Here is a 27,763-nt window from a genome sequence, read left to right on the forward strand (position 1 = left end):
TCCCTCTTTGTCACTTTATGGTCATCCCCTTCAATACAAAGATTCCGCGAAGCTTTTGGGGGTTATTCCTTGACACTCGTTTGTCTTGGTCTCCCCATATCTCTTACCTCCGTGTTGAGTGCTCTAAGGCCCTTACCCTCCTTCGGGTCTTGTCCCATACTTCTTGGGGGGCAGATAGGCGCACTCTCCTTGCTTTACATTCCTCTCTCTCCTGTCTAAGCTCGATTATGGTTGCCCTGCTTACTCGTCTGCTTCTCCTTCTACTCTTCGCTGTCTTGATGCTTTGCACCATACTGGGTTGCGCCTCAGTTCTGGTGCCTTTCGTTCGACTCCCGTCCTTAGCTTGTATGTTGACACTGGCTTCCTGTCTCTCCAGGACCGCCGTGATTGCTACTGTCTTCGCTATCTTGTGTGGTCCTTGCAACATCCTTCCTCTCGCCTCTGTCGTGCTTTAACTTTTACCCCTCCTGCGATTCCTGTTCCTCTTCACCACCTCCCTCTTTCTGTCCGGTTATCTCGCCTGCAGGATTCTCTTTCCGTTCGTATTTCTGATGATTCTCCTCGTGTTGTTCCTTCTTTGCCCCCGTGGAGGGTCCCTCTTCTGCGGTTTTGTACATCCTTGACCCGTATCACTAAAGCTTTTACCCCTCCTACGGTTCTAAAACGCCTTTTCCTCGAGCACTTTTCTTCTCACTCCCGCTCCGTTTCTGTCTTCACCGATGGGTCTAAGTCAGCGGACGGTGTTGGCTACTCTGTTGTTTTTCCTGATCGCACTTATATGTGTCGCTTGCCTCCTGAGACTAGCATCTTTACAGCGGAACTTTATGCTATTCTCTATGCTCTTCGTCTCCTGCTTTCTCGTTGTCAGTCTTCCTTTGTAGTTGTTGTTGACTCTCGTAGTGCCCTCATGGCTCTCGGGTCCTTTAATCCGGTTCATCCAGTGGTTGTCGAGATCCAGCATTGGCCGTTTCTCGTTCACAGTAAATTTAAGTCGGTTGAGTTTTGTTGGGTTCCCAGCCATATTGGTGTGTCTTTAAATGAGCGTGCGGATGCTGCCGCCAAGGAAGCTGTCCGCTCTTGTCCCATCTCTTGTAAGGGCATTCCGTATTCCGACTTTTACCCGGTTATCCATTCCTCAGTCCTTACCCGTTGGCAGGCTTCTTGGTTGTCTGTTACTGGTAACAAGCTACGTACTCTTAAATGTTGTGTTTCCTCGTGGCCGTCCTCCTTCCACCGTAACCGGCGGTGGGAAACAGCTCTAGCGAGGTTGCGTATTGGCCATACTCGCTTAACCCATGGTCACTTGATGGAGCGCCGCCCTGCTCCTTATTGTCCTAGTTGCATTGTCCCTCTTACGGTCGTGCATGTCCTTCTTGAATGTCCTGACTTCCAGGACGAGCGTGTGTCTTGCATTCCGACCGCCCCTCGCGGTCACCTGTCCCTCGATAGAATTCTTGGTGACTCGGATACTTTTGATATCGTTCGCCTTATGCGTTTTTGTTCTCGTATTGGCATCCTTGGTGATATTTAGCGCCTTCTGATTATTTTGCGTATTTGATGGTGCTACATAGCCTTCCCGGTTTGGTGCCTTCTTTTGATAATTACTTACTTACTTTTTTCTACAAAGTGATAGGGGTAGGCAAACCAGTAAAGTGGTACATAAAGGCAAACCAACAAAATCAATAGAGAGAGGGGGAGTGAAGAATAAGGAGAGGGGGAACAAGTTCCTGAAGATTGCATACACCAACATAGATGGAGTGAGATCGAAGATACTGGAGTTAAGTGATGTAATACAGCTGCAGACACCCGACATTGTTGCACTCACAGAGACAAAAATTGAAGATGTAATTTTAAATGAGGTCATATTCCCAAGGGGCTACTCAATTTGGAGACGGGACAGAAAAATTAGGAAAGGCGGTGGCGTTGCTGTGCTGATGAAAGAACACCTAAAGGTGAAAGAAATAATGACTGCCAATCCACAAGAAGTTGACATAATAGCACTAGAGATCTGCCATGAGGATGATAAACTAATGATCATAAATTCATATAGTCCACCGCAAAGCAGCACATGGTCAAAGGAGGAGCTAGATAGTAAACACGAAGGTCTTATGACAATAATGAGAGATTATAGTGAGAGCGGATAACGATAGATCACGACTGTTGATAGACGGTGACTTCAACTTGAAATCCACAGACTGGGAAGCATATGAAGCTAAAACAGAAGATTTTTGGACCTGTAGATTTGTAGACCTCATCCTGTAAACATTCTTGTATCAACATGTTAAACAAGCTACGAGGGTGAGGGAAGGGGCTGTTCCCTCCATGCTAGATTTGATATTTACCAGGAAGGAGGAAGAGATATTTGACATTCAGTACCTTCCTCCCTTGGGTAAAAGTGACCATGTATTTTTGGGAATAAAGTATGCAATGTGTTATAAGCTGGAAGAAAATAAGGAGGTTGAAGCAGTTGAAAAACCTGACTTTAGGAGAGGACATTATGGCCACCTTAGAAATTTTTTTAGTGAGTATAATTGGACAGACTTGATGTTAGACAAGGAAGTGAATGAGATGTATGTCAAGTTTTGTGAAATACATGATAAAGGCACAAAAAAAATTATACCAAAACAGAGATGCAGAACTAGGAAACAGGATTGGTTCAATAGAAATTGCGAGAGGGCCAGAGACCAAAAGTAAAAAAAATTTAATCAATACAGGAAGAGGCCAAACCCCCGAACATACCAGCGATACAATGATGCGAGAAACAACTACACGGCAGTGAGGAGAGAGGCAGAAAGAAATTTTGAAAAAGGGATTGCAGACAAATGTAAAACAGAACCAGGTCTATTCTATAAATTCATAAACAACAAATTGCAGGTAAAGGATAATATTCAGAGGTTGAAAATGGGAAATTGATTCACGGAAAAAGAAAAGGAAATGTGTGAAATTCTAAACGAAAAGTTCCAAAGTGTGTTTGTACAAAATGAAATCTTCTGGGTACCAGACACAATAAGAATTCCAGAGAACAACATAGAGCAGATAGAGTTGTCTAGAGATGAAGTGGAAAAAATGCTCAAGGAGCCAAGTAAGAACAAAGCTGTTGGTCCAGATGGAGTTTCACCATGGGTTCTGAGAGAATGTGCACCTGAGCTCAGCATTCCACCTCAACTGATTTTTCAGGCATCCCTGTGTACAGGAGTTGCTGATGTGTGGAAAAAGGCTAACATAGTTCCAATCTACAAAAGTGGAAACAGGGAAGGCCCCTTTAATTATAGACCGGTAACATTGACTAGTGTAATAGTCAAAATATTGGAAAAAATAATTAAAACTAAATGGGTAGAACACCTGGAGGAAAACGATATAATATCAGACAGACAGTGTGGTTTTCGATCTGGAATATCCTGTGTAATGAACTTGCTCAGTTTTTATGATCAAGCCACAGAGATATTACAGGAAAGAGATGGTTGGGTTGACTGCATCTATCTGGACCTAAAAAAGACTTTCGACCGAGTTCCCCATAAGAGGTTGTTCTGGAAACTGGAACATATTGGAGGAGTGACAGGTAAGCTACTAACATGGATGAAAAATTTCCTAACTGACAGAAAAATGAGGGCCGTAATCAGAGGCAAGGTATTGGATTAGAGGAATGTTACGAGTGGAGTACCACAGGGTTCAGTTCTTGCACCGGTAATGTTCATTGTCTACATAAACGATCTACCAGTGGGAATACAGAATTACATTAACATATTTGCTGATGATGCTAAGATAATAGGGAAGATAAGAAACCTAGATGATTGTCATGCCCCTCAAGAAGACCTGGACAAAATAAGTATATGCAGCAACACTTGCCAAATTGAATTTAATATGAATAAATGCCATGTTATGGAATGTGGAATTGGAGAACATAGACCCCACAACCTATAAATTATGTGAGAAATCTTTAAAGAATTCTGACAAAGAAAGGGATCTAGGGGTGGTTCTAGATAGAAAACTGTCACCTGAGGACCACATTAAGAACATTGTGTGAGGAGCCTATGCTACACTTTCTAACCTCAGAATTGCTTTTAAATACATGGATGGAGAAATACTAAAAAAATTGTTCACGACTTTTATTAGACCAAAGGTGGAATATGCAGCGGTTGTATGGTGTCTATATCTTAAGAAGCACATCAACAAACTGGAAAAGGTGCAACGACATGCCACTAAGTGGCTCCCAGAACTGAAGGAGAAGAGCTACGAGGAGAGGTTAGAGGCATTAAATATGCAAAAACTAGAAGATAGAAGAAAAAGAGGCAATATGCTTACTACGTTCAAAATAGTAACAGAATCGATAAAATTGATAGGGAAGAATTCTTGAGACCCGAAACTTCAAGAACAAGAGGTCATAGATTTAAACTAACGAAACAAAGCTGCTGGAGAAATATACGAAAATTCACTTTTGTAAATAGAGTGGTAGACGGTTTGAACAAGTTAAGTGAGAAGGTGGTGGAGGCCAAAACCGTCAGTAATTTCAAAGCATTATATGACAAAGAGTGCTGGGGAGATGGGACACCACAAGCGTAGCTCTCATCCGGTAACTACAGTTTGGTAATTACTTAGGTAATTACACACATACACTTATACACACATACATATATACATACTCGGCCTCTGAACTGAGGAGAGTTGATGGGGTGGAGGTCTGGGACCCCCTCCTGGGAAGTGGGGGGAGTTGTGCACCACTAATGCACGGCATTTGTAGTGACGTCATACTTGTTTCCCTGGTTTTGATTAGGGAGTTCTGTTGCTAGTTTGGCTTTCGGTTTGCAAATTCTTTGATCAGCAGTAGTTCTGGAATTCCTACCTTTCTGGGTGCCTGACCTGGTAGATGACAAAGACTGTTTCCAATTGCACGGGGGTGTCTTTAGGTCATTGCTCCTCATGCCTCTCTTGAAGGGGGCCAGGTTCTGGTACTGGTCCCCGGTAGGCCTAGAACACCTTCGATTGACTGTTCCCACGGTCTAATATATATACACATCAGCCCGGTATAGCTCTGGGGGGCCAACGGGTCTCGCTCAGAAAATGGCATTTCATTACATTCAACGCTGGTTTTATTTGAATTAATTTCCATTTGCCAAGTGGTGCTCCATACTTAGTGTCCAGGTCTTCAATGGCGTGACAATTGTCCAAGTTTCATATCTTTCTTATTATCAAAGTTTCTTGTGGGTAAGAGCCCAAGCTAGCAGGGCTGAAACCAACATCACATCCTTCAAATATTGCTTAAGATAATATTAGGCCAACCCCTCCTTGTATCATGCCTATCGTAAATTCAAATGCATTGATTCTGTACTCGATATAGAAGCTTATGTGAAATAGTCATGTCATTAATAAAGTATACAGTACTGTACTTTAAAATTTGTCAGTGAGATGCTTTATTGCAAGTTTAGGGTTAGATAAACAAATATGACTAGCTTTAGCATGATTAAAATGAAGCATAATTTTTTGCAGAAGTTTGAGTGGACCAAGCGTCGTGCAGAGCCCCAGCCCCTGGACTTTCCCAACACGGTGAACACACTGGAGGCTCTGGAGCGTGTCCTGAGGCTGCCTTCGGTAGCCAGCAAGAGATACTTGACAAACAAGGTAGCATTATTGAATCCTTGAATCATATTGTAGACTGTGGCTATAAAATGGTTTTGTATACTTTTCATGGGTTGAAGTCATTAAAGAGATTATTGTTCATATATATATTTATTGACTTTGCTTGCCAGGGTAAGCTTAGTTAACTAATGACTATATAGCACTTGTAAGGGGTCAGGATAAGGATTTGGGATAGGACAGGGGAAAAGAATGGTGTCCAACCACTAGGACAGTCGGGGATTGAACACCAACGTGCTTGATGTGAGACTGCCCTCTACCGTCCAGCCCACGTGGCTGGACAGTTACAGTTGGACATTTGGCTTGTTCATCCAAGCTTTAATTCTCTTCACTACATATCTGAAATAACATGAAAGTAAATATTGTGACAATTGAAAGGAAATAACACTGTTGGTGTTACAATGCTCAACCCACTTGGCTGTACTGTCATGTATACCAAGATAAATGTCAACATGGCAGAAATATTTATAAATAATTTGTGCACATTTCCATAAAAAATCAGTGTTGTATTTAAACATATCTTGGTCATGAAGACATTTATGTTGGTATGCATGACGTTACAGCTGCATGGTTGAGCCTTGTAACACCAATAGTGAAGTCTGTTTTAAGTGTAAATGATTTAAGTTTTTTTGTGATCAAAATTATGTTGTCTAAATATGAACAGAGCCTTAAACCCTCTGCCCCTCTTGTAACCTGGCAGTAAATAAGCACCCATGAATTAGGTAGCTGTTTAGTTGGTCTTGCAGGACCCTGATAAGTTATACAAGCTTATTATTCCTGACAATGGGAAAGAAAAAATCTTTTGCATATACTGTATATAATGAGTAAACCTGTTGGCACTGCCATTTTAAATACATACTAGAAAGTTGGACCGTCAGTAGCTTGTAACTGTAATTTAATTAGTATGGCTGGTTTAAAAGGCCTCCCAGTGAAAACTAATTTGATGAAATGTGCAAAAATTTGTAAAATATTTTTCCAGGTGGATCGATCAGTGAGTGGCTTGGTTGCACAACAGCAGTGTGTGGGCCCTTTGCACACTCCTCTGGCAGATGTTGCAGTCACTGCGGCCTCGTACTTCAGCAAGGTCAGTTGGTACAGCAGTCATCTCTGCAATTAAGCCAGTTTTGAGATGAAATTTTGGAAGATTTCACTTAAAATGAGTAGTTTTTGTAATATTTCTTTAACCCTTAGGCTGCTCTAGACTATTTGGGTAACCCCCAAAGGCACAAAAAAATCAAATGGTTTTTGGTCTTAAAATACTCTTAATTTGTGTTCCCTGACCACGAGACAAAAAAAAATGTACTTGCCAGTGACGTAAATGAGCTGACAAGATGAGTGATGACGTCATACTCCATATGCACGCTCGTGCAATGTGTAATTACCCAAGTGTAGTTACAGGATGAGAGCTCCGCTCATGGTGTCCCGTCTTCCCAGCACTGTCATATAACAATTTGAAATTACTGACGGTCTTGGCCTACACCACCTTCTCCCCTAACTTGTTCCAACCGTCTACCACTGTTTGCGAAAGTGAATTTTCTTATATTTCTTCAGCATCTGTGTTTAGCTAGTTTAAATCTATGACCTCTTGTTCTTAAAGTTCCAGTCTCAGGAAATCTTCCCTATCGATTTTATCAACTCCTGTTACTATTTTGTATGTAGTGATCATATCACCTCTTTTTCACCTGTCTTCTAGTTTTGGCATGTTTAATGCTTCTAACCTCTCCTCGTAGCTCTTACCCTTCAGTTCTGGGAGCCACTTAGTAGCATGTCTTTGCACCTTTTCCAGTTTGTTGATGTGCTTCTTAAGATATGGGCACCACACAACAGCTGCATATTCTAGCTTTGGCCTAACAAAAGTCATGAACAATTTCTTTAGTATATCGCCATCCATGTATTTAAATGCAATTCTGAAGTTAGAAAGCATAGCATAGGCTCCTTGCACAATATTCTTTGTGGTCCTCAGGTGATGGTTTTCTATCTAGATCCACCCCTAGATCTCTTTCTTTATCAGAATTCTTTAAAGATTTCTCACATAATATATAGGTTGTGTGGGGTCTATGTTCTCCTATTCTACATTCCATAACATGACATTTATTAACATTAAATTCCATTTGCCAAGTGGTGCTCCATCTACTTATTTTGTCCAGGTCTTCTTGAAGGGCATGACAATCATCTAAATTTCTTATCCTTCCTATTATCTTAGCATCAGCAAACATGTTCATATAATTCTGTATACCAACTGGTAGATCATTTATGTACACAATAAACATCACTGGTGCAAGAACTGAACCCTGTGGTACTCCACTTGTGACATTTCTCCATTCCGATACATTGCCTCTGATTACTGCCCTTATTTTTCTATCAGTCAGAAAATTTTTCATCCATGATAGAAGCTTACCTGTCACCCTTCCAATATTTTCCAGTTTCCAGAACAACCTCTTATGTGGAACTCTGTCGAAAGCCTTTTATAGGTCCAGATAGATGCAGTCAACCCAACCATCTCTTTCCTGTAATATCTCTGTGGCTCGATCATAGGAACTGAGTAAATTTGATACACAGGATCTTCCAGATCGAAAACCATACCGTCTGTCTGATATTATATCATTTCTCTCTAGGTGTTCTACCCATTTAGTTTTGATTAGTTTTTCCAATACTTTCACTATTACACTTGTCAATGATACAGGTCTATAATTGAGGGGGTCTTCCCTGCTGCCACTTTTGTAGATTGGAACTATGTTAGCCTGTTTCCACACGTCTGCTACGATTCCTGTACACAGGGATGCCTGAAAGATCAGGTGAAGTGGAATGCTGAGCTCAGATGCACATTCTCTCAGAACCCATGCTGAAACGCCATCGGGCCAACTGCTTTGTTCTTACCGAGCTCCTTGAGCATTTTTTCCACTTCGTCTCTAGACACCTCTATGTGCTCTATGTTGTTCTCTGGAATTCTTATTGTATCTGGTTCCCTAAAGATTTCATTTTGTACAAACACACTTTGGAACTTTTCGTTTAGTGTTTCACACATTTCCTTTTCATCTTCCGTGAATCTATTTCCCATTTTCAACCTCTGAATATTATCCTTTACCTGCAATTTGTTGTTTATCAATTTATAGAATAGACCTGGTTCTGTTTTACATTTGTCTGCAATCCCTTTTTCAAAATTTCTTTCTGCCTCTCTCCTCACTGCCGTGTAGTTGTTATTCGCATCTTTGTATCGCTGGTATGTTTGGGGGTTCGGCCTCTTCCTGTATTGATTCCATTTTTGTGTCTTGGTCTCTAGCCCTCTCGCAATTTCTATTGAACCAATCCTGTTTCCTAGTTCTGCATCTCTGTTTTGGTATAATTTTTTTTGTGCCTTTATCATATATTTCACAAAACTTGACATACATCTCATTCACTTCCTTGCCTAGCATCAAGTCTGTCCAATTATACTCACTAAAAAAATTTCTAAGGTGGCCATAATGTCCTCTCCTGAAGTCTGGTTTTTCAACTGCTTCAACCTCCTTATTTTCTTCCAGCTTATAACGCATTGCATACTTTATTCCCAAAAAGACATGGTCACTTTTACCCAAGAGAGGAAGGTACTGTATATCAAATATCTCTTCCTCCTTCCAGGTAAATATCAAATCTAGCATGGAGGGAACGTCCCCTTCCCTCATAGCTTGTTTAACATGTTGATACAAGAATGTTTCCAAGATGAGGTCTACAAATTTACAGGTCCAAAAATCTTCTGTTTTAGCTTCATATGCTTCCCAGTCTATGGATTTAAAGTTGAAGTCACCGACTATGTATGAAGTCACCGACACACACACGTGTGGTGTGTGTGTGGTGTGTGTGTGGTGTGTGTGTGTGTGTGTGGTTTGTGTGTGTGTTTTTGCCGTTTTACTGCTCGGTTTTCGGCCGCCCTTTTGGGTACTTTGGTGTTTTGTTTCCCTTGTTTACCTTAGGGTAGGTTATCTCGGTTATCTTGAAATGATTTTGGGACTTTAGTGTCCCCGCGGCACGGTCTTCGACCAGGCCTCCACCCCCAGGAAGCAGCCCGTGACAGCTGACTAACACCCAGGTACCTATTTTATTGCTAGGTAATAGGCGCATAGGGTGTAAGAAACTTTGCCCATTGTTTCTCACCAGCGCCTGGGATCGAACCCAGGACCACAGGATCACAAGTCCAGTGTGCTGTCCGCTTGGCCGTCCGGCTCCCGGCTCCAGGGTAAGGGGCAGTTTCTACTAGTAAGAGGCACAGGGTGCTGCGCAGCTTGTTTTCATCATTCACAGCGGCCAGCTCTGTTCCTTTGGGTATGTTGTCCTCTTGGGGAGGGTTTTATTTTTATGTTTGCCTTGTGGGGGGTTCTGCCTGGCTTGTTGCACCTTTGTGCCTGTCTTAATACAGTTCTCTTTTGGTGGTGCCCCCTGCTAGGTCCCCATAAGTGTACATGTTCCTGAGGTTCAGCTTTAGAGAGTGGCTTGGTAGTTTTGGGTGCCGGTTAGCAGTACCCTGCCTGGGATTCCCTGTGTGAGAGTTCCGTCTCGGGACCCTGGGAAACCCCAAGGGGGCGTGTGGGTCCAATGGATGTGACCCCGGAGTGTCCCCCTTCCCCCTCGCTTCATGCCAGTTCAAAGGTTGCTCGGTCCCCTTGTCTCAGGGTGACAATCACTGTTTTTGCCTCCGTCACGCTGCCTATTGGGTTGGTGACACTTTCGACCCGGAGTCCTGCGAGTTCTGTTGCTTACTGGTGACTTGGTTTATTTACCCAGTGATTTGTTAATCTTCTGCGGGTACAGGCGGCGCAGGCGTTGCATGTGCATTTTATGTTGTTGCAATGCGCTTGGTTGGTTGCTCACCCGGATGCCCCGAGGCTGCCCAGTTTTGCTTATAGGGACCTGGACTTGGGGGGGGGGGGGGGGGGGTGTCGCTTTGACCTTGGTTCAGTCCGCTCCCCATCGTCATCGTCCTTCCCCTGTTGTGGTTCGTTCTGGTCCCCGCTCCCTGCTTCTAGCCCCGAAACGTCTGAGGGTTTCGGAGCCGGGGCAGGATTTAGATGGTCTTGAGACTCGGGCAGTCTCGGGGGATGCCCCTTCAGGTGTGGCGACGGAGGCATTCGAGTCTGATCTCCCAGCCAAAGCCTCCGGGTCTGACCAGTGGGCCCCCTTCCATACTGCTTACATGGCTGCGCCGGCTTTTTCTTTAGAGGCCAGTGTTCTGGGGGATGACTCGGTCCCGGATCCTGCGGTGGGTGCCAGTAGAGCAGGTTATAACGGTGATTGTCTGCTCAGTAGTAGGCCAGGTAATGATTACTGTTAAGTGCCTTGTTCTGTGTCTTTCACGTACAAATAAAAAAAAAAGGTACAAGGTACTTGAGTTGATTTCAACGGCTGTCTGTCAAGATCGTGTAAATTGGTTTCAACGCGTACCACGTGCTTAGAAATTGGATTCATCATATACCAAAGGCATATAAATGGCTTTCAACATATACCAAAGGTGTATAAATGGGTTTCAACGTATAGCTAAGGCGTATAAATTGGTTTCAACGTATAGCTAAGGCGTATAAATTGGTTTCAACGTATAGGTAAGACGTATAAATTGGATTATACATCTGCCAAGGTTGTCTAATTGCTTGCAACGTCTGCCGCGTACGGCGTATAAATTCATTGAGAATCTTCAGAAAGATAATCTACCCTGGGATTGGTAGGTCATACGCCTCCAGTTTACGCAATTAGCGGCTTGCTACGCAATTAGGTGGCTAGACGAGGCTAGACACTGGCAAGTAATTTGGGTTAGGAGGCAGGCGAAAGTAATTAAATAAGAAAGGGCTGTGCGGATCCACAAGGACGCGCTGGTAATTAAGGAATCGACCAGAGGGGTCCTAGAGGCATACCAATGGCCTGGTTCACATATGTAAGCTGTTGCGTGCTTCGTATGTTAACTACTCCTGTTATTTTGGGACAGGGCGTGTTGAGAGACACGCTGGCAGGGGTATAGACGCGTGTACACACTCAGACGCGTGTACACACTCAGACGCGTGTACATACACTCAGACGCATGGACATACACTCAGATGCATGTACATACACTCAGACGCATGTACATACACTCAGACGCATGTACATACACTCTCAGACGCATGGACACACTCAGACGCATGTACATACACTCAGATGCATGTACACACACACTCAGACGCATGTACACACACTCACGCATGTACACTTATACAGACACAGTATGATACACATTCAGATACAGAAGTGTGTGTAGAACTCAACAAGAGATTCCAGGAGGCCTTCACAATTGAGCAAGGTGAAGTCCCTGAACTAAGAAGGGGTGGTGATAAACCAAGCAGCCTTGGAAGATATTGTATTTACCTGTTGGACCTGATGGAATCTCACCATGAATGCTAAAAGAGTGTGCAGAAGCACTAAGTGTGCCACTCTCTATGGTGTATAACAGGTCACTGGAAACAGGAGACCTACCAGAGAGTTGGAAGACTGCTAATGTAGTCCTAATATTCAAGAAGGGTGACAGACAAGAGGCACTGAACTACAGGCCAGTGTCCAAAGATGGGTAGACTGCATTTTCTTGGACTGTCGGAAAACTTTTGACACAGTACCCCATAAGAGACTGTTGGATAAGTTGGAGAAACAGGCTGGAGTAACTGGTAAGGTGCTCCAGTGGATGAGGGAGTACCTAAACAACAGGAAGCAGAGTGTTATTGTGAGGGGTGAGACCTCAGAATGGCGTGATGTCACCAGTGGAGTCCCACAGGGCTCTACACTCGGACCTATCAATATGTGGTGTGTGTTTATCTTGTGCGTCGAGAGTCCCAGAATGTGTTGATGTAAAATACTGAGGTGTGCAAAAATCTGTAACGTCATGGTATGATTAGGTTATATTAGTCTATTGTTATATATATAATAATAGTTATATTATTATATTAGTTATTGCCCAACCACTTGGACCGGACGGTAGAGCGACGGTCTCGCCTCATGCAGGTCAGCGTTCAATCCCAGACCGTCCAAGTGGTTGGGCACCATTCCTTCCCCGGTCCCATTCCAAATCCTTATCCTGACCTCTTCCCAGTGCTATATAGTCGTAATGGCTTGACCCTTTCCCCTGATAATTGCCTCTCTCTACTGCTAATGGTCCTATCATCCAAATCATGCGATATAAACAGTGCCAGTACCAGTGTTGCTGCCCTCATGTTAAACCTCACTTTGCGCGGTCACTATACCACCTTTCTACTAAAACAAAATGTCACTATGCCAAGAACCTAAGTATGATTTAGACTGTTGTACACCTGTTTAGTCCAGCCAGTGTTGTAATGATCTCTGTACCTAATTGTGCTTGCGGGGTTGAGCTCTGGCTCCTTGGTCCCGCCTCTCAACCGTCAATCAACTGGTGTACAGGTTCCTGAGCCTATTGGGCTCTATTATATATCTACATTTGAAACTGTGTATGGAGTCAGCCTCCACCACATCACTGCCTTGTGCATGCCATCCGATAACTACTCTTGACACTGAAATAATTCTTTCTAACGACTCTATGGCTCATTTGGGCACTCAGTTTCCACCTGTGTCCCCTAGTGCGTGTGCCCCTTGTGTTAAAAAGTCTGTTTTTATCTACCCTATCAATTCCTCTGAGAATTGTTACAGTAAGAATTGTGTAAGTTACAGAAAATGATTGTGAGTCTGATAATGGCAGTGACTCTGTTATTCTGACACTATTATGTAATTAATGTACTGTACTTTGAATGTAAACTTGCCAATTATAAATGTACAATCTGTAACTAGAAGAAAGAGTGTCTGTTTGTCCAAGGTTGAAGGTTAAACTCTTTGGGCTCTTTTAGACAAGCGGGAGAGATACATAATAATTTACACGTGGAAAATATTAGAGGGGCTGGTCCCAAACCTGCACACAGAAATAACATCACATGAGACCAGAAGGCATGGCAGGATGTGCAGAATACCCCCGTTGAAAAGCAGAGGTGCAACAGGTACTCTGAGAGAGAACTCCATCAACATCAGAGGCCCGAGACTGTTCAACACGCTTCCACTACACATAAGGGACATAACTGGCCGACCCCTCACAGTGTTCAAGAGAGAACTATCAACATCAGAGGCCCGAGACTGTTCAACACGCTTCCACTACACATAAGGGACATAACTGGCCGACCCCTCACAGTGTTCAAGAGAGAACTACCAACATCAGAGGCCCGAGACTGTTCAACACGCTTCCACTACACATAAGGGACATAACTGGCCGACCCCTCACAGTGTTCAAGAGAGAACTATCAACATCAGAGGCCGAGACTGTTCAACACGCTTCCACTACACATAAGGGACATAACTGGCCGACCCCTCACAGTGTTCAAGAGAGAACTATCAACATCAGAGGCCCGAGATTGTTCAACACGCTTCCACTACACATAAGGGACATAACTGGCCGACCCCTCACAGTGTTCAAGAGAGAACTACCAACATCAGAGGCCCGAGGACTGTTCAACACGCTTCCACTACACATAAGGGACATAACTGCCGACCTCCCTCACAGTGTTCAAGAGAGAACTATCAATATCAGAGGCCCGAGACTGTCAACACGCTTCACTACACATAAGGGTCATAACTGGCCGACCCCTTACAGTGTTCAAGAGAGAACTGTCAACACCAGAGGCCCGAGACTGTTCAACACACTTCCACTACACATAAGGGACATAACTGACCGACCCCTCACAGTGTTCAAGAGAGAACTATCAACATCAGAGGCCCGAGACTGTTCAACACACTTCCACTACACATAAGGGGCATAACTGGCCGACCCCTCACAGTGAATTCAAGAGAGAACTATAAATCAGAGGCCCGAGACTGTTCAACACGCTTCCACTACCACATAATGGGCATAACTGGCCGACCCCTCACAGTGTTTAAGAGAGAACTGGATAAGCACCTCAAAGGATCCCTGATCAACAGGCTGTGACTCATACATCAGGCTGCGAGCAGCCGCGTCCAACAACCTGGTTGACTAATCCAGCAACGAAGAGGGGGACGCTATCTTGATTTTTGCATAGGAGAAAGAAATATTTCGGATTTCTCTCTATTCCACTGATGGCCTTCTGCCCTCTTTGCCTCCCTGGGTTTTGTATGATTCTTGTAGCTTGAGTTCAAGTCCTTGTGGCGAGGGACGATGTCTTCCCTGTTTAGTGGCTACGGGATGGCACCGCCGGCCTTATCTCCACTTCACCACTGAATCAAGTTACTCCCAAAGACTCCCCCCTCCCCCCACCTACCTGTGAGGACTTGGGAGTAGAACAACTCTCGAAACTGTCTACAGGTAAACTATAGGAATTGGAGTAGATGTAGGTGGTGAGACATAATGATGACAGGAGTACTGAGGAGCGGGAAGTTTGGTGTAAGTCTAGCAGAAATAACGTGTGTTGGAGAGAGAGAGAGAGAGAGAGAGAGAGAGAGAGAGAGAGAGAGAGAGAGGAAGAGAGAGAGAGAGAGGGAGGGTGGGTAGGGGGGGAGGGGAGGGCGAGAGAGGGACACCTCACCAACCAATAACATTTACCGCGATGCTACAACTCAACAAACAAAACCAAACAAAAAAAACAGGTGTGAAGATGTTGCTGAGGAGTTGAATGTGCAATTGCAAGAGCGGTCGGCGCGAGCAAGATTAATGACGCCCTAATGACCCTAATGGCTTGTTGCCTCATAACGGGGGAGGGGGGGGGGAGTGCCGCTATTCCCTCCCCCACCCCCTCCCTCACCCTCCCCCCCTCACCCACCCACCCTCCCTCACCCACCCCCTCCCCCACCCCCTCCCCCTCTTCTCCCCAAAAATCCCCCCCCTTGTTACCGCTGGTATTATTGAAATTAGGCGACGGCCAAGGCTGTTGTGTCCGGTGGTTGGCTCGCCGCGAGCTAACGAGGTTATAAGGACGCTGCCTAACGCCGCTACGTCGTAATTGGTGGTTGGAGCCGCCTGAAGGAGGCGCTCCACATTACCCTAATACCTCACCGCCGGGGCAAGAAATTATAAGGCCATCCATCAAGTCATTAATTTCAGGTTTAATACGTGTTTTTATTGAAGTATAATCTATTATGTATATTACAACCCCCCCCCCTCCAGGAGGAAGGTTTTGTGGGTGCAGTTAAGAGCTGGCTTAAAGATTATGGGATAATAATGCTCTAGCTCCCGGGCCCGGATTGCTGGCTAGGAGAGATATAAATTTAGAGTTCTTTGTGTACTGTGGCCTACGTTATCCAACCTGTTTTGTAAAATTTAAAACGTCAAATTTGCGGTGGTTTATCTGACGTGAAGCGTACGTAACTAGGGGAGGGGGGGGGGGGGCTCACAACTACCCTGTTAAGGCCGACAGTTTGGCGGAGCGTCAAATTGTGGGTGCTTTTAATACCGCTAAAGCACCAGAATTTTTACGCTGTGGGTGAAGGGAGCTGGATTAAGTGGGAGGACAGGATGTTAACTATCATATATGTAAACCCAGAAATACAGTCAGGTAAACGCCAGAAATACAGCCAGGTAAACCCCATAAATACAGCCAGGTAAACCCCAGAAATACAGCTAGGTAAACCCCAGAAATACAGCTAGGTAAACCCCAGAAATACAGCCTGATAAACTCCAGAAATACAGCCGGGTAAACTCCATAAATATAGCCAGGTAAACCCCAGAAATACAGCCAGGTAAACCCCATCAATACAGCCAGGTAAACACCAGAAATACAGCCAGGTAAACCCCAGAAATACAGACATGTAAACCCCAGAAATACAGCCGGGTAAACCCCAGAAATACAGCCAGGTAAACCCCAGAAATACAGCCAGGTAAACCCCAGAAATACAGTCAGGTAAACCCCAGAAATACAGTCAGGTAAACCCCAGAAATACAGCCAGGTAAACCCCAGAAATACAGACAGGTAAACCCCAGGAATACAGCCAGGTAAACCCCAGAAATACAGTCAGGTAAACTGAAATACAGCCAGGTAAACTCCAGAAATACAGCCAGGTAAACCCCAGAAATACAGCCAGGTAAACCCCAGAAATACAGCCAGGTAAACTCCAGAAATACAGCCAGGTAAACCCCAGAAATACAACCAGGTAAACCTCCACAATACAGGCATGTGAACCCCAGAAATACAAACACATTTCTTAAAAAAAATCTAAAAAAAAATATTGTATGGTGTCGAGTAGATATGACTAGGTGAATTTATTCTTGGTGGGTTGAGTTTCAGCTCTTGGGGCCCGTCTCTGGAGGTTGAGGGGGCAGGTGTGTGTGCAGCAGGTTTGGAAGGTGGAGCAGGTTTGGAAGGTGGGTTGGAGGATGTTTTAGTGTGTGTGTACATGGGCTGTCAGAGTCTGTGGGCAGCGTTAATTAGGGCAGCGAAGGTGCTCATCTCATTAGAGGGATGATGCCAGATGCTCTCCCAGCCTCCAGACACCTCTCCTGTTTGTTCTCTCTCCTGTTTGTTCTCACTCCTGTTTGTTCTCTCTCCTGTTTGTTCTCTCTCCTGTTTGTTCTCTCTCCTGTTTGTTCTCACTTCTGTTTGTTCTCACTCCTGTTTGTTCTCATTCCTGTTTGTTCTCTCTCCTGTTTGTTCTCACTCCTGTTTGTTCTCACTCCTGTTTGTTCTCACTCCTGTTTGTTCTCTCTCCTGTTTGTTCTCACTCCTGTTTGTTCTCACTCCTGTTTGTTCTCTCTCCTGTTTGCTCTCTCTCCTGTTTGTTCTCACTCCTGTTTGTTCTCCACTCCTGTTTGTTCTCACTCCTGTTTGTTCTCACTCCTGTTTGTTCTCTCTCCTGTTTGTTCTCTCTCCTGTTTGTTCTCTCTCCTGTTTGTTCTCACTTGTTTGTTCTCTCTCCTGTTTGTTCTCACTTGTTTGTTCTCACTCCTGTTCTCTCTCCTGTTTGCTCTCTCTCCTGTTTGTTCTCACTCCTGTTTGTTCTCTCTCCTTTTTGTTCTCAACCCTGTTGTTCTCTCTCCTGTTTGTTCTCTCTCATGTTTGTTCTCTCTCATGTTTGTTCTCTCTCATGTTTGTTCTCTCTCCTGTTTGTTCTCAACCCTGTTTGTTCTCACTCCTGTTTGTTCTCCTGTTTGTTCTCACACCTGTTTGTTCTCTTTCCTGTTTGTTCTCACTCCTGTATGTTCTCACTCCTGTTTGTTCTCTCTCCTGTTTGTTCTCACTCCTGTTTGTTCTCACTCCTGTTTGTTCTCTCTCCTGTTTGTTTCTCACTCCTGTTTGTTCTCACTCCTGTTTGTTCTATTCCTGTTGTTTCTCACTCCTGTTTGTTCTCACTCCTGTTTGTTCTCATTCCTGTTTGTTCTCACTCCTGTTTGTTCTCACTCCTGTTTGTTCTCATTCCTGTTTGTTCTTACTCCTGTTTGTTCTCACTCCTGTTTGTTCTCTCTCCTGTTTGTTTCTGTTCTCACTCCTGTTTGTTCTCACTCCTGTTTGTTCTCACTCCTGTTTGTTCTCACTCCTGTTTGTTCTCACTCTTGTTTGTTCTCACTCCTGTTTGTTCTCACTCCTGTTTTGTTCTCTCTCCTGTTTGTTCTCACTCCTGTTTGTTCTCACTCCTGTTTGTTCTCACTCCTGTTTGTGCTCTCCTGTTTGTTCTCACTCCTGTTTGTTCTCTCCTGTTTGTTCTCACTCCTGTTTGTTCTCTCTCATGTTTGTTCTCTCTCATGTTTGTTCTCTCTCCTGTTTGTTCTCAACCCTGTTTGTTCTCACTCCTGTTTGTTCTCACTCCTGTTTCTCACTCCTGTTTGTTCACACTCCTGTTTATTTTCACTCCTGTTCTCTCTCCTGTTTGTTCTCACTCCTGTTTGTTCTCACTCCTGTTTGTTCTCACTCCTATTTGTTCTCTCTCCTGTTTGTTCTCACTCCTGTTTGTTCTCACTCCTGTTTGTTCTCACTCCTGTTTGTTCTCACTCCTGTTTGTTCTCACTCCTGTTTGTTCTCACTCCTGTTTGTTCTCACTACTGTTTGTTCTCACTCCTGTTTGTTCTCTCTCTCCTGTTTGTTCTCACTCCTGTTTCTCACTCCTGTTTGTTCTCACTCCTGTTTGTTCTCACTCCTGTTTGTTCTCACTCCTGTTTGTTCTCACTCCTCTTTGTTCTCACTCCTGTTTGTTCTCACTCCTGTTTGTTCTCACTCCTGTTTGTTCTCTCTCTCCTGTTTGTTCTCACTCCTGTTTGTTCTCACTCCTGTTTGTTCTCTCTCCTGTTTGTTCTCACTCCTGTTTGTTTCTCCTGTTTGTTCTGTTTGTTCTCACTCCTGTTTGTTCTCACTCCTATTTGTTCTCTCTCCTGTTTGTTCTGTTTGTTCTCACTCCTGTTTGTTCTCACTCCAGTTTGTTCTCACTCCAGTTTGTTCTCACTCCTGTTTGTTCTCACTCCTGTTTGTTCTCACTCCTGTTTGTTCTCACTCCTGTTTGTTCTCACTCCTGTTCTCTCTCCTGTTTGTTGTCACTCCTGTTTGTTCTCACTCCTGTTCTCTCTCCTGTTCTCACTCCTGTTTCTCACTCCTGTTTGTTCTCTCTCCTGTTTGTTCTGTTTGTTTCTCACTCCTGTTCTCACTCCTGTTTGTTCTCACTCCTGTTTGTTCTCTCTCCTGTTTGTTCTGTTTCTCACTCCTGTTCTCACTCCTGTTTGTTCTCACCTCCTGTTTGTTCTCTCTCCTGTTTGTTCTGTTTGTTCTCACTCCTGTTTGTGAGTCTCTGGAAGGAGACACTGCCTCATGGCACTCCCTGCAAGACACTGCCTCATGGCACTCCCTGCAAGACACTGCCTCATGGCACTCCCTGCAAGACACTGCCTCATGGCACTCCCTGCAAGAGACACTGCCTCATGGCACTCCCTGCAAGAGACACTGCCTCATGGCACTCCCTGCAAGACACTGCCTCATGGCACTTCCTGCAAGACACTGCCTCGTGGCACTCCCTGCAAGACACAGCCTCATGGCACTCCCTGCAAGACACTGCCTCATGGCACTCCCTGCAAGACACTGCCTCATGGCACTCCCAGCAAGACACTGCCTCATGGCACTCCCTACAAGACACTGCCTCATGGCACTCCCTGCAAGACACTGCCTCATGGCACTCCCTGCAAGACACTGCCGCATGGCACTCCCTGCAAGACACTGCCTCGTGGCACTCCCTACAAGACACTGCCTCATGGCACTCCCTGCAAGACACTGCCTCATGGCACTCCCTGCAAGACACTGCCTCATGGCACTCCCTACAAGAGACACTGCCTCATGGCACTCCCTACAAGAGACACTGCCTCATGGCACTCCCTGCAAGACACTGCCTCATGGCACTCCCTGCAAGGCACTGCTTCATGGCACTCCCTACAAGACACTGCCTCATGGCACTCCCTACAAGAGACACTGCCTCGTGGCACTCCCTACAAGACACTGCCTCATGGCACTCCCAGCAAGACACTGCCTCATGGCACTCCCAGCAAGACACTGCCTCATACAATTTTCTCTTCCAGTTGTAAATTGCTTCTCCTGAATATACAAGCGTATCAATAATTTATGCGGCGAATATATTTACCTCGACGAGTGAAAGAGTCAATATTTTAGGTTACAATGTGGGAGTATTGACCACGTGGTCTATAGTATCGAGGCACTGGAGTTACTGGTGTTTATATTGGGGTCTCTGGCCCTCAGAGTTATGCCTGGGGGTTATAATTGACTGTGACGTTTCCCCTCTTTGGGGTTGGATCCCCTTCTTGTGGGGTTGGATCCCCTCTTGTGGGGTTGGATCCCCCTCTTGTGGGGTTGGATCCCCTCTTGTGGGGTTGGATCCTCCTCTCGTGGGGTTGGATCCCCCTCTCGTGGGGTTGGATCCCCTTCTTGTGGGGTTGGATTCCCCTCTTGTGGGGTTGGATCCCCCTCTTGTGGGGTTGGATTCCCCCTCTTGTATGCGGTTGGATCCCTCCTCTTGTGGGGGTTGGATTCCCCTCTTGTGGGGTTGGATTCTTCTCTTGTGGGGTTGGATCCTCCTCTTGTGGGGTTGGATCCTCCTCTTGTGGGGTTGGATCCTCCTCTTGTGGGGTTGGATCCTCCTCTTGTGGGGTTGGATTCCCTCTTGTGGGGTTGGATTCCCCTCCTGTGGGGTGTTGGATTCCCCTCTTGTGGGGTTGGATTCCCCTCTTGTGGGGTTGGATCCCCTCTTGTGGGGTTGGATTCCTCTCTTGTGGGGGTTGGATTCCCCTCTTGTGGGGTTGAATTCCCCTCCTGTGGGGTGTTGGATCCCCCTCTTGTGGGGTTGGATCCTCCTCTTGTGGGGTTGGATCACCCTCTTGTGGGGTTGGATTCCCCTCTTGTGGGGTTGGATTCCCCTCTTGTGGGGGTTGGATTCCCTCTTGTGGGGTTGGATTCCCCTCTTGTGGGGTTGGATTCCCCTCTTGTGGGGTTGGATTCCACTCTTGTGGAGTTGGATTCCCCTGTTTTGGGGTTGGATTCCCCTCCTGTAGGGTTGGATTCCCCTCTTGTGGGGTTGGATCCCCCTCTTGTAAGATTGGATTCCCCTCTTGTGGGGTTGGATTCCCCTCTTGTGGGGTTGGATTCCCCTCTTGTGGGGTTGGATTCCCCTCTTGTGGGTTGGATTCCCCTCTTGTGGGGTTGGATTCCCCTCTTGTGGGGTTGGATTCCCCTCTTGTAGGGTTGGATTCCCTCTTGTGGGGTTGGATTCCCCTCTTGTGGGGTTGGATTCCCCTCTTGTAGGGTTGGATCCCCCTCTTGTGGGATTGAATTCCCCTCTTGTGGGGTTGGATTCCCCTCCTGTGGGATTGGATCCCCCTCTTGTGGGGTTGGATGCCTTCTTGTGGGGTTGGATTCACTCTTGTGAGGTTGGATCCCCTCTTGTGGGGTTGGATCCCCTCTTGTTGGGTTGGATCCCCTCTTGTGGGGTTGGATCCCCCTCTTAAAGGGTTGGATCCCCCTCTTGTGGGGTTGGATCCCCCTCTTGTGGGGTTGGTGGTTGGGAAGGAAGTGTTGGATGTTCTGTCTTGCTTGTGTGTGTGGGGGGGGGGGGGGGGGGGTAGGGGAAGTAACATTGCTTTTCACCATGGAGTAGAGGTTTAGGCTGGTGGGGGGTTAGGAGTACAGAGTGTGCAGGTTCGAATCCCCCATCACAGCTCCTACTGATTCCCTCATTGATACATCATGCTAATGTGATTTCATTTTGCAATAATAATAATAATTATTATTATAATATTAATAATGATAATTGATGGCAACTCCTGTCATAACATAGTTGCCAGATGGTTCCAGAATGTTGAACAAAACATTAACCCCTGGAGCGAGTTCAGTGTTCAACAAAACACTTGCCTGGTTATAGCTGCGGGCCAGTTAAGCATCTTAATAGTTAAGTACAATGAAATGGTTTAATGTCGTTAATAGAGGGGATCCACTATCCCCCTCTATTAATGCTCCGCCAATAGGCTGCTCCTATTGGTCCATAAGTATAATAGGCTGCTCCTATTGGTCCATAAGTATAATAGGCTGCTCCTATTGGTCCATAAGTATAATAGGCTGCTCCTATTGGTCCATAAGTATAATAGGCTGCTCCTATTGGTCCATAAGTATAATAGGCTGCTCCTATTGGTCCCATAAGTATAATAGGCTGCTCCTATTGGTCCATAAGTATAATAGGCTGTTCCTATTGGTCCATAAGTATAATAGGCTGCTCCTATTGGTCCATAAGTATAATAGGCTGCTCCTATTGGTCCATAAGTATAATAGCTGCTCCTATTGGTCCATAAGTATAATACGCTGCTCCTATTGGTCCATAAGTATAATAGGCTGCTCCTATTGGTCCATAAGTATAATAGGCTGCTCCTATTGCTCCATAAGTATAATAGGCTGCTCCTATTGCTCCATAAGTATAATAGGCTGCTCCTATTGGTCCATAAGTATAATAGGCTGCTCCTATTGGTCCATATGTATAATAGGCTGCTCCTATTGGTCCATAAGTATAATAGGCTGCTCCTATTGGTCCATAAGTATAATAGGCTGCTCCTATTGGTCCATAAGTATAATAGGCTGCTCCTATTGGTCCATAAGTATAATAGGCTGCTCCTATTGGTCCATAAGTATAATAGGCTGCTCCTATTGGTCCATAAGTATAATAGGCTGCTCCTATTGCTCCATAAGTATAATAGGCTGCTCCTATTGGTCCATAAGTATAATAGGCTGCTCCTATTGGTCCATAAGTATAATAGGCTGCTCCTATTGCTCCATAAGTATAATAGGCTGCTCCTATTGGTCCATAAGTATAATAGGCTGCTCCTATTGGTCCATAAGTATAATAGCTGCTCCTATTGGTCCATAAGTATAATAGGCTGCTCCTATTGGTCCATAAGTATAATAGGCTGCTCCTATTGGTCCATAAGTATCGATAGATTCCGAACACTGTGTCTTGAGTACAGTATATCTGGGTTATAATACACTCCGGGTGAGGTTAATTATATCAGCTTAGATCCCAAAATGATGAATACATTTGGAAGGATTCAAAAAAGGAGCTGCCTCGTATGGACCAATAGGAGCTGCCTCGTATGGACCAGTAGGAGCTGCCTCGTATGGACCAATAGGAGCTGCCTCGTATGGACCAATAGGAGCTGCTCATATGGACCAATAGGAGCTGCCTCGTATGGACCAATAGGAGCTGCCTCGTATGGACCAATAGGAGCATCAGCATTAAAGAACAACGAGAAGTAACGAAGGAGGAGACCAGTAGTAAAGGGACCTCGTCTTGGAGAGTTGTGAAAGACAGGGGCCTTAAGAAGACTTTGATAAAGCCGCCTTCAAACGCCATAGCAACTTCTAATTCATTTGACGTTTTGGAGGACGAGTGCTGTGGTGAGACTGCGGATCGCGCAAAAGGGAAAGCAACGAAGAGAAAGGAAGCGCAGGCCCCTCAGAAAGTAAAGGTACCTAAGCAAACATTAGTTGTGGAGATTCCCAGATAAGGTATTTGGATAGAGCGTTTTGTGCTAGAGATAGGGGGAACAGGTTAAGGTTTGCTATCCCGGAGCTGGCATTGGTGATATTATAAACAACATGAATGATATTATGGCTGGTAATGGGAACAATCCCATTATTTGCATTAGCGTGGGAGGAAATGATGTTGGTCGAGTCAGGAGTGAGGAACTGATTCAGAGGTATAAAACAGCATAGAGTTAGTTAGGAGCAAGGGGAGGAATCCCGATCATATGTGGCATTCTTCCAAGAAAGGGAGTGGGAAATGAATGGATATCGAGGGCACTTGGTGTCAATTGCCGGCTGGAAAGATATTGCAAATCAAATGCAATATCTTTCATAGACAACTGGGAACACTTCTATGGAAGAAATGAAATGTATGCTCGTGATGGGGTGCATCTATCGAGAGCTGGGGTTGTTGCTGTTGCGAACTCGTTGGAAGAAGTGTTAGAGGTGTTTGTTTGGGTTTAAACTGTTAGTAGATAGAGGTATGGGAATTGATTTGGAGGAAGGAGGTAATAAAAGTATGTGTTTGTGGGAGAAAGGAATTGGCAAAACGATCAGGGAAAGAGAAGGTCCGCAAAATAACAATTCACTTAGGGTATATTACACTAACAGTAGAAGTCTAAGAAATAAAATTAACGAATTAAATGCTCTTGTCTGCACAGAAAAAATAGATATTATTGCACTTACCGAAACGTGGATGAATGTAGAAAATAGGAGAACTATTAGCTGAATATCAAATATACGGATTTAAACTATTTCACACAGATAGATATATTAGACGAGGAGTGGAGTAGCCATATATGTTAGGGACAATTTGAAATGTAGTCTCAAAGAGGGAATCAAAACAGAGCCACACACAGAAACTATTTGATAGAATTAAACGAAAAAGCCTAATAATATTATAATAGGAGTAATATATAGGCCACCAAATTTAGACAGAATGGAAGCAAAGCACCTATGGGATGAAATATCTAGAGCATCTAGATCTTACAGTATTTATGTCATGGGTGACTTTAATTTTAGCGGAATAACTGGTTGAACAAAACAGGGAATAGTGAAGCAGAAGATTTTCTAGAATTAATTGACGATTGCTTTCTTACGCAACACATTAAGGAACCAACACGGGAAAATAATATTTTAGATTTAGTGTTAACTAACAGGGAAACGCAAATTAATGACATCGAAATAGGGAGTGAGCTAGGGAACAGTGATCACAAAGAAATCAGATTTAGCATAGAATGGAATAGACCAGTAGGAGAAAATTCTGTTAAAGTGCCAGATTTTCGAAAAGCTGATTTTAATAGCCTAAGAAATTTTTTGGGTCAAATTGATTGGAAAGTCTTGGGTATGGGGTGTGGGCCGGTCTTGGAGCGAGACATGAACCCAGCGATAGGTGACTTAAATGGGGATTTCGATGTGGATTCAATATATAACTTATTTAAGAATATTCTAAACAAAGCACAGGAACGTAGTATACCATACAAATTGAATAGATCGAATACTAATGACCCAAAGTGGATAACAAAGAATTTGAAGAACCTTATAGGTAAAAAGAGAGCTTGGTACAAAAGGATTAAAAATGGGGAGGTCACTTTAGAACAGGAATTCGTACAACTGGTTAGAAATGTTAAAAAAGAGATAAGGAAAGCAAAAAGAAACTATGAAGTTCGCATAGCAGGGCAAGCAAAGACAAATCCTAAAGGGTTTTTTCAGTTATATCGTACTAAGACTAGGGAAAGGATAGGTCCATTAAAAACTGATACAGGTCAAATAACAGATAGTGATGAAGAGATGAGTAGTATTTTTAATAAATATTTTGTATCTGTATTTACTAAAGAGGAACTTAACAATATGCCTTCAGCTGAACAAGTCTATGTGGGTGGGGACGAGGACAGGTTGACGAGTTTAGCAGTTACCAGGGAGGATGTTCTTAAACAAATAGTAAAACTCAAACCAAACAAATCCCCAGGGCCGGATGAAGTGTTTGCCAGGGTGCTTAAAGAATGCAAAGAGGAGCTTTGTGACCCACTGTCAACCATATTTAATAAATCAATAGAGTCAGGCAGAGTGCCAGAGTTTTGGAAAGTTGCTAATGTGATACCAGTTTTTAAGAAAGGAGATAGATCACTTGCGTCTAACTATCGACCAATTAGCCTAACGTCTATTGTGGGAAAGTTACTCGAATCTATAATAGCAAATAAAATTCGTCTTCATCTTGAAAAACATAAATTAATAATTGAGTCTCAACATGGTTTTATAAATGGCGGTTCATGTTTAACAAATTTGTTATCTTTTTATTCTAGCATTGTTGAGGCAGTTGATAGTGGTAAGGATTGCGATGTTGTATACCTTGACTTTAGCAAAGCTTTTGATACAGTGCCACATGAAAGACTGATTAAAAAGATAGAGTCTCATGGTATTGGGGGTGCTATATTAAGCTGGATTAGGGCATGGCTATACCAAAGGAAACAGAGAGTTAGTATAAATGGAATCAAGTCAGAGTGGGAAAATGTTGTAAGCGGAGTGCCTCAAGGCTCTGTCCTGGGACCTCTGTTGTTTATAATATATATAAATGATTTAGATTCAGGTTTGAGTAGCAACATTTGCAAATTTGCCGATGATACGAAAATCGGTAGGGAAATTAATTCGGAGGAGGACTCACTATCACTTCAAGTTGATCTAGATAGGGTTTTGAAATGGTCAAAGGATTGGCAGATGCAGTTTAATGCTGATAAATGTAAAGTTCTGAGGTTAGGTAATGATGATAGAGTTACAAGATACGAGCTAGATGGTGTTGAGATTGCGAAGTCGGATTGCGAAAGGGATCTGGGAGTTATGATTAGTAAGAATTTAAAACAAAAGGATCAATGCATAAATGTTCGTAATAAGGCAAATCGGACACTTGGATTTATTAATCGCAGCGTTAGTAACAAGACACCTGGTGTGGTTCTCAAGCTATATCTTGCTCTAGTTAGGCCCCATTTAGATTATGCAGTTCAGTTTTGGTCGCCATATTATAGAATGGATATAAATTCACTTGAACGTGTCCAGCGTAGGATGACTAAGTTAATTCCCCAAATTAGAAATCTTTCATATGAAGAAAGATTAACAAAGCTTAAGTTGCATTCACTGGAAAGGCGAAGAGTTAGGGGCGACATGATAGAGGTTTACAAGTGGGTGAATGGACATAACAAGGGGGATATTAATAGGGTATTAAAAGTATCAACACAGGACAGAACACGAAATAATGGGTATAAATTGGATAAGTTTAGATTTAGGAAAGACTTGGGTAAATACTGGTTCAGTAACAGGGTTGTTGATTTGTGGAACCAATTGCCGCGTAACGTGGTGGAGGTGGGGTCCCTCGATTGTTTCAAGCGCGGGTTGGACAAGTATATGAGTGGGATTGGGTGGTTATAGAATAGGAGCTGCCTCGAATGGGCCAATAGGCCTTCTGCAGTTACCTTTGTTCTTATGTTCTTATGTTGAGCAGCCTCGTATGGACCAATAGGAGCTGCTTCGTATGGACCAGTAGGAGCTGCCTCGTATGGACCAATAGGAGCTGCCTCATATGGACCAATAGGAGCTGCCTCGTATGGACCAATAGGAGCTGCCTCGTATGAACTAATAAGAGCTTCCTCACATGTCCCAATATCCCAGCCCCGTGTCCCAATATCCCAGCCCCGTGTCCCAATATCCCAGCCCCGTGTCCCCAATATCCCAGCCCCATGTCCCCAATATCCCAGCCCCATGTCCCCAATATCCCAGCCCCATGTCCCCAATATCCCAGCCCCGTGTCCCAATATCCCAGCCCCGTGTCCCAATATCCCAGCCCCGTGTCCCCAATATCCCAGCCCCGTGTCCCAATATCCCAGCCCCGTGTCCCCAATATCCCAGCCCCATGTCCCCAATATCCAAGCCCCATGTCCCCAATATCCAAGCCCCATGTCCCCAATATCCCAGCCCCGTGTCCCAATATCCCAGCCCCGTGTCCAAATATCCCAGCCCCGTGTCCCAATATCCCAGCCGCGTGTCCCAATATCCCAGCCCCGTGTCCCCAATATCCCAGCCCCATGTCCCCAATATCCCAGCCCCATGTCCCCAATATCCCAGCTAATAACCTGAGAGTT

At 44.5% G+C, this 27,763-nt stretch overlaps 1 protein-coding gene across 1 annotated transcript in view; it reads left to right on the forward strand.

Moving 5' to 3' along the window:
- LOC123766585 (phosphoribosylformylglycinamidine synthase) overlaps positions 1-27,763 on the forward strand; it is a 452,541-nt gene that overhangs the window by 231,182 nt on the left and 193,596 nt on the right. Inside the window, exons 15-17 of the mRNA XM_069302853.1 lie at positions 5,485-5,616; positions 6,611-6,715; positions 11,848-11,929. Of these exons, the coding sequence (XP_069158954.1) occupies positions 5,485-5,616; positions 6,611-6,715; positions 11,848-11,929 (319 nt within the window). The remainder of the gene's footprint in view (positions 1-5,484; positions 5,617-6,610; positions 6,716-11,847; positions 11,930-27,763) is intronic.

The sequence above is a fragment of the Procambarus clarkii genome, chromosome 5 (assembly GCF_040958095.1).
Source record: "Procambarus clarkii isolate CNS0578487 chromosome 5, FALCON_Pclarkii_2.0, whole genome shotgun sequence".
Lineage (NCBI taxonomy): Eukaryota > Metazoa > Arthropoda > Malacostraca > Decapoda > Cambaridae > Procambarus > Procambarus clarkii.